The sequence below is a fragment of the Oncorhynchus nerka genome, linkage group LG16 (assembly GCF_034236695.1).
Source record: "Oncorhynchus nerka isolate Pitt River linkage group LG16, Oner_Uvic_2.0, whole genome shotgun sequence".
NCBI classification, from domain to species: domain Eukaryota; kingdom Metazoa; phylum Chordata; class Actinopteri; order Salmoniformes; family Salmonidae; genus Oncorhynchus; species Oncorhynchus nerka.
Genome location: NC_088411.1, coordinates 6,856,148 through 6,863,505, shown reverse-complemented (window position 1 = coordinate 6,863,505; position 7,358 = coordinate 6,856,148). Strand labels below are relative to the sequence as shown.

Sequence of the window (7,358 nt, the reverse complement as noted above, 5' to 3'; positions counted from 1 at the left end):
CAATGCTTTGTCCTACAAATTAATGACAGTAAAAACAAGGGAGTGTGTGAGAAAGGATGGAAACAAACAATTGAATATAAAATAATATTATAAAAGATTTACTTCAGTGAATATGGACAAAATGAAGAACGCAATGGACTTGATTTTAAACTAAAGAAAAGCAAAGAAAACATTTAATGCCAATCAAAAACAACAGAAATAAATAAATCACATTAAATTAACAACTAAAGACCAGCCCTAGATTATCCAGCTGAACTCATTATTATTTATACAACTTCATAGTAGGACATTTGGGGTCAAGCCAGGAGTTCTTCTTTGACATTGGTGTTTGCAGAATGTAGGCCAACTAGCGAATCGTGACTCCAGATACTTTGTCATAAATCGAACATTTGATGTCAATGGGAGATATGCATACAAATACAAGTTATGAATGATCATCTCAAGTATCATTTTTGCCTTAAGTGCTTTGTAGGGCTACGGTGAGAAAGGAAAGTGGAGCCTGGTGGACAAATGTCTGAATGGTTGTGGCTTGAGTGCATTAGTAGTCTTTAGTTACTGGTTCACAGTGAGAGTACTACTGTATGCGTTAGGGGTCACAGCGGTAATTCAAAAATATATTCAGCAAATTGGCACAAACACTTTTTTGGGAGAGAAATAAGGATTGGCATGCACACGGACCTGCATTAGCAACTGGCTTCAGAAAATGCTAACCAACATAATCCTTTCAATTCATTCATAAATAAAGCTATCCTTGGCATCCCGGGAAAGTGTATTAGATTATGCGGGGGTAGTAGGGCAATCCATTGGTCAGAGGATCTGAGTACTCATCCCATTGGAGAGAAGAGTTGAGAACATGGGGGTTATCAAAAAGAACAGGCGACTGGTATTCAACATTCAAATTTCTCCTTTACACTGCGTGTGTGCATGTGTGTGCGTGTGTGTGTTCGCATGTGTGTGTCTCAGTTAAATTCTTGATGTGGCACAAGATAGTTAGTTGGTGGGGTCTTCAACATTCCCTCTTCACTTGGTCCTCTATAATTTCCTTCAGACACTGTCGTCTAGCATGCGCAACTTCCTCTGAGCAATGTCCTCCAGCTATCGTTGCTGTTTGATAAGTCGCTCAATCTCCGCCCCTAACGTCTGAAGATTTTCCTACAGAGAGATGGAGAGAGACAGAGAGACACAGAGAGAGAGAGAGAGAGAGATCAGGCAACCCATTCAACAGTGAAATATTCTGAGCTGGACTACATCGTTTCCCATTTGGAGTCCTTCGCCTTGCACATTTCTAGGTCATCAAAGTTAGAAGACTGGAGAAATGGAAGATGAAAATGAGGACAGAGAGAGAGAGTACAAGACAGAGAGAGGGAACAAGATGGTGAAAAAGACACAGAAGAAAGAACGAGAGAAAAACAGTGAAAAACAGAAAGATGCTTGCAGCAGGGATGGATGTGTATCGTCTTGGTGCTTTCCTCAGAGACTGATTGCCTGATCACCCCAGTAGACTAATCCTTCTACCATGGGCAATGCTCTGCTGGTCAAATAATTGGGCATCAAACCTGGGTCTTCTGTGCAACTCAAAACCTCAATAACCCACTGAGCTTAAGTCTAGGAATTTGTTCTGGGAGCTAACATGGGATTTTGGGTTTCAGTCAAGGTAACTCATAATGCGATTTTAGTTCACCAAACCAGCGCTCTGTTACACAGGTACTGTATCTTACGTGTATTTATTTATTTAACTAGGCAAGTCAGTTTAAGAACACATTCTTATTTACAATGACGGCTTACCCCGGCCAAACCCTCCCCTAATCAGGAGCCCGCAGCGATGTGTCTCTCCAACAGCACCCTGGAGAGGAGCGCTGGGAATGTACAAAATAAATATTTTGCGTCCCTGCCTTTTACATGGCGACATCAGCGCTCAGTTAAAAAGCCAATATGCCAGTGGTTGAGAGAAATTGTAGGTTGTTTTTAGACTTTTTCTTTAGGTTTTATGTGTTGGAGTCTTGGTCAGTTTAGCTCAGAAAATGCCACCCTCGTCAATCTGCCACCATTGGTGGCCACCTAATCCTGCTTAATGAGCGGGCCGGCCCTGTGTGTGCATAAAAGAGTTTCCACTGCAATTTGTTGCTTCATCTTTATTCCAAAAATAATGTAATGTACATTTTTCTAGTTTGCATCATGCCTGTTCTTTTATGTGTCAGGTAATTCATCTGCATAAAATGGTTGGATGGAAACATGGTTACTGACTGATAGTGCAGGGGTATGTAGTGTGAGCAGAAGTTAATTGTATAGCTTAATAAACTGAACTCTGGGGCTTTTATTCCCAGCAACACAAGGTGAGACAGTGTGTTCGGGGGACCCACCTTGAGTGTGATGTTCTTGAGCAGCGTGTCCTCCAGCACGGCCTGCAACTTCCTGTTGATCTCCAGCGAGAGGTCAAGGGTCAGGCCGCTGTCAGCCGGGTGGGAGGTGTATAGGGAGGCCATAATGCCCCCGCCTGCCAAATTGGGCTTTGTTAAAGTCTGAGGCCTCTGAAGAGAGGGCGCCCGACTCCTCTCTCAGCACATAGCTCTGGATGATCCTGTAGGGGGCAGAGAAACAATAGTCCAGTCAGTTGCGCACATTAGACTACCATTTCAGGTGACTGCCATCCACACTCAATACCCACAGGGCTGCCATTTTAAACTGTTGGGCACATTCAATCAGAGCCCTAATGGCAGTAGTTGTGCACATAAGAGTTCATTAAGCAGGTCACCACAGGAGAGTGTTGCCAAGATCCTATTAACCAAAATCACCCATCTAATCAGTGTCTTCAGCTCCAAATCATAGTCTATAAACAAGCTACAATGATCAACAATAAATGCAACAACTTCAAATATTTCAGAAATCAGTCAATTGAAATAAATTCATTAGGCCCTAATCTGTGGATTTCACATGACGGTGAATACAGATATGCATCGGTTGGTCACAGATACCTATAAAAATAAGGTAGGGGGGCCTCCCGAGTGGCACAGCGGTCTATGATAGCTAAAGTATAATAGCTAAAGAGATGGAGAAAACACATGTCTCCAGATTACATCTTCAAACTAAGGGCAACTGTGGCAAGGGAGACGCGTCCATCATGCATGAGGATGTATACGGTTAAGATAGACTAGCGTTAGCTAGCTACCTTTTCAGATATTACACATTTCTAATTTTGACAGAAAATGGTTTCATTTCAAGCTAAAGTGTACTGTTAGCTAGCTAGCTAACATTAGCTGGCTGGCTCCCTAGCTGACGCTATTATTTATATACCAGAGCTGTTTGCTTTGCTAGTTAGAGCCTAATGTTAGCTCCCAGCAGATTCATGCAGGGTAGCAATGACATGATTTGGCACTATGTTCATTGTTGTTTAAATACCTAACGTTAGGTGGCCTGCTCATTAGCTAACGTTACGTGACATGTGTGATCTTAGAAGTTGTTTACATAGCTAGGTTCATTGTTTCCCTAGCTAGCTAGCTACACATCTATCTAGCTAGCTACAAGTATTACAACACCCGGTGAATATGGCCGGTGTCAGTAAACGTTGGCAAAAAAGCGTAATGAAATTGTTACCAGCAGAGCTGGTTAGGATGTTTTCATGTTATACAGAGGTAAACAAATCATTGGCCAGAGTGTGCGCTCTGAACGCTCCGAGAGCAAAACAAGATGGGCGGGGCTAAAGCTTAAGAAGGTGTAAATGATGCTGAATGGGTGTAGACAAATTAGAGCTCTTCACTAGATACTAAAACAGTTGGTCAATAGCAAAATTGACAGAAAATTGTGTCCCTTAAAAAACGTTTGCATAACCCTAACTCTTTTCTCCAGCTATCACTCAATAGTCTGGCTGCTGATAAAGTGTTTAATGTGATTAAACATGGTAAGGAGTAGCGTGTCCCCCTAGCTTGTGATGTGTTCCATACTGTCTGTTTGGCTTTGGAGGTGGGCATGAATATGGATATGCCATCGTTAGTGATCGACACTCACGCACCATGGACCGAGCAGCTATAAATATCCGATAGTCTTGTTTGTCAGAAGAGGGGATGGACAAGAGTATGTGTGTTTGTGAGAGAGAGAGCGAACGAGTGAAATGCTTACTGGCTGACAAAACATTGATAAAGAGATGACGTGCCAATCCCCTACCAAAAATCACTCAAACACATCCTTCAAGAATCCACCAAGCACTCTAAAAAGGAATGACGTCATGTGACACCACCTGACTCTGTGACGGTGTCAGCAAATCAAAGCAGAGTTTGTAAGAGCAGAGTGAGTTAGCAGAGGCTAAAGCCAGGTTAAGGCTAAATTAAAGTTATTAGCTCCCATGGTAGAGACTCTGCTCGTCATTAGCATACACTTTGGTTAGACCTCTGCTAACCCTTACATTAGCATTAGTTTGCTGAATTTTCTAACCATTAGCATCATGTTTTGCTATGTTTCTGCTTGCCATTAGCTTCCTATTTGACTAAGTCTTCATGTTTTTCTAGGCTGCTTGTATTACCTGTTATAGCCATACTTTCCCAAGCATCTAGTGTGGCAAAACACAAACCATACCAACAGCGCAAGTAGACTAAACAGTTTTGTAGAACAAAAAAACTCAAATCCGATGGCAAGCCAAAACCTGCCAGTAAAACAAATCCTTATCAGTCTCCAACATCTCTCTTTTGCCGCAAGGAGAAAAAGTCCAAATAAGGGATTGAACTCAAAACCATCGGAGTTGTACATGTGTGCTTTATGCTGGGAGTGTTAACACTTCTCTCACTCACTTTGTCTTCTTGCGGATCTCCTCCACCAGCTGCTTGATGTGGTCCTCCATGAACTCTATCTTCTCCTGCTTGCGGGCGTGGGACTTCTGCAAACGCACAACACGCTCCACAAGCACGGCCTTGTCCACCTCGGGGTAGCTGTCCACCACGGTCGGGCCCGACTGGCTCTCCAGTGAGCGCTCCTCCATGCTGCTGCCGCCGTGCCGCGCATTCAGGGAGCCTGGAGAACATAACATAAATTCATTGTCTATCAAAACGTTTTCCTATCTTAAATTCCCAACCCCATGCACATACACACACACACACGAGAGGCTGGAACGGCACAGGCTCAGCCACAGAGGAGCGTCCGTGCAGCAGGTTAGTTGTTAAGTGCCTCAAGGGCACAAACATAGAAATCTAATTATTTTTCAGTAGGTGGCACCAGAGATTCTGATGCCACCTACACTCTGGTTGCCGGCTCATTCCCCCAGATTTACCAAATCAGCCCTGGGATTTGAACGAGAAGGATGTCGGAGAGCATAGGACTTCTGTAGATTCCGTCTGCAGCAGTGCACCAACCCTGGTTTGTTCCAGCCTAGCACTAACACACCTGATTCAACTCATCCTGGTCTGCATTGAGGATTGTTTGATTGTGTTAGCGAAGGGCTGGAACAAAAGCACATACTGCAGTTCTTCAGGTCTGGAGTTATTAGTACTAGCCCTACTCCTCACGTCCTCATCTCCTTCTTAAAACCCATTGGATGAGAAAGCCAGAGGTCCTTCCCCTCTGACCTTTCCCTCCAATGGGCTGTGAGAAAGCAATGAGGAAAGAGGACTTGAGGAGAATGCAATTGAGATCTTCCCTAGCACACGCTAGCTAGCTGTTCATTATAACAATGTTTCCTTATTTATACCTTATGTGCATTACACTATGATATTTATATGCAATACAAAATGTATTGGCTATATAGAGTGAGGAATATACAATGATACAACGACTATAAGGTTAAAGTGCAGACTGTGAGGGAATTTCCATCCATATCGCATGAAGCGTTTAGAAATTACAGCACTTTTTGATTATTTACCAATGAATGGTAAATGTATTGTGTCATTACTAGCAATTCATTAAGGATTATCTGTAGTCATAGCAGCATCTACTTTAATGTAGTGTTTAGAAACATATGATATTGTAATTTACAATAACAGTGACTCCAAAATGACAAAATTAGGCACCTCAGGGATTTGTGGTATATGGCAAATATACCACGGCTAAGGGCTGTTCTTATACACGACGCAACGTGGAGTGCCTGGATACAGCTTTCGGCCAGTAACCGAAAGATGGCTGGATCGAATCCCAAACGCTGACAAAGTAAAAATCTGTCGTTCTGTCTCTGAACAAGGCAGTTAACACACTGTTCCCCGGTAGGCCGTCATTGTAAATAACAATTGATTCTTAACTGACTTGCCTAGTAAAATAAAGGTTAAATCAAATAAATGGTTACCAACGTAAATAGAGCAGTAAAAATACATGTTTTGTCATACCCGTGGTATACAGTCTGATATACCACCGCTGTCAAACAATCATAATTCAGGCTTCGAACCACCCAGTTTATAATACATTATTTACTATAAATTTCGATTGGGCACAAAATAATCTGAAACAACCAAAACAAACGGCAAATGCATCCAACAAGTTAGTTGCAAATGCAAGGAATATGGGACCAAATAGAAAACTTTATCCTACTTTAATACACATAAGTGAATTTTCCCAAATACATTTGGTGCCATAAATATGTACAAAAATTCTAAACAGTTCACCCGATATGCATGAAAATACACGATAAAACTGACAGTCTGTAGTTAGATCTGTTATGGTGACCGTATTAAACGCCACACCGGTGGTCACGAGTCATGAAGGTCGTAAAAATTCCATGTGACCGTCCAGTCACGGTAATTAGGCTTCTTCAAGCTCTGATGCGGCTGATAGCCTTCCAAACTTGCTAACTGCCTGGTACTCAGCACTCGATTGTCCCTCTAATCACTCTGACATCAATAAAAATGTAATATAACACTTCTACAGGCTATGGAATTGCGTGAGAAAACAGTGATGGCCTCTATTACAGTAAAAAGAGGAGGATCCCATCAGCTACAGTGGGGAGAACAAGTATTTGATACACTGCCGATTTTGCAGGTTTTCCTACCCACAAAAAATGTAGAGGTCTGTAATTTTTTATCATTGGTACACTTCAACTGTGAGAGACAGAATCTAAAACAAAAATCCAGAAAATCACATTGTATGATTTTTAAGTAATTAATTTTCATTTTATTGCATGACATAAGTATTTGATACATCAGAAAAGCAGAACTTAATATTTGGTACAGAAACCTTTGTTTGCAATTACAGAGATCATACGTTTCCTGTAGTTCATGACCAGGTTTACACACACTGCATTAGGGATTTGGCCAACTCCTCCATTCAGACCTTCTCCAGATCCTTCAGGTTTCGGGGCTGTCGCTGGGCAATACAGACTTTCAGCTCCCTCCAAAGATGTTCTATTGGGTGCAGGTCTGGAGACTGGCTAGGCCACTCCAGCACCTTGA

General features: G+C 42.2%; 1 protein-coding gene across 1 annotated transcript in view; it reads right to left on the bottom strand.

The window, feature by feature from the left end:
• Positions 1 to 787: 787 nt before the first annotated feature.
• Positions 788 to 7,358, bottom strand: part of ccdc186 (coiled-coil domain-containing protein 186) — a 39,333-nt gene continuing 32,762 nt past the window's right edge. Inside the window, 5 exon segments of the mRNA XM_065002292.1 lie at positions 788 to 1,152; positions 2,361 to 2,493; positions 2,495 to 2,578; positions 4,779 to 5,041; positions 5,255 to 5,264. Of these exon segments, the coding sequence (XP_064858364.1) occupies positions 1,096 to 1,152; positions 2,361 to 2,493; positions 2,495 to 2,578; positions 4,779 to 5,041; positions 5,255 to 5,264 (547 nt within the window). The 3' untranslated portion in view covers positions 788 to 1,095.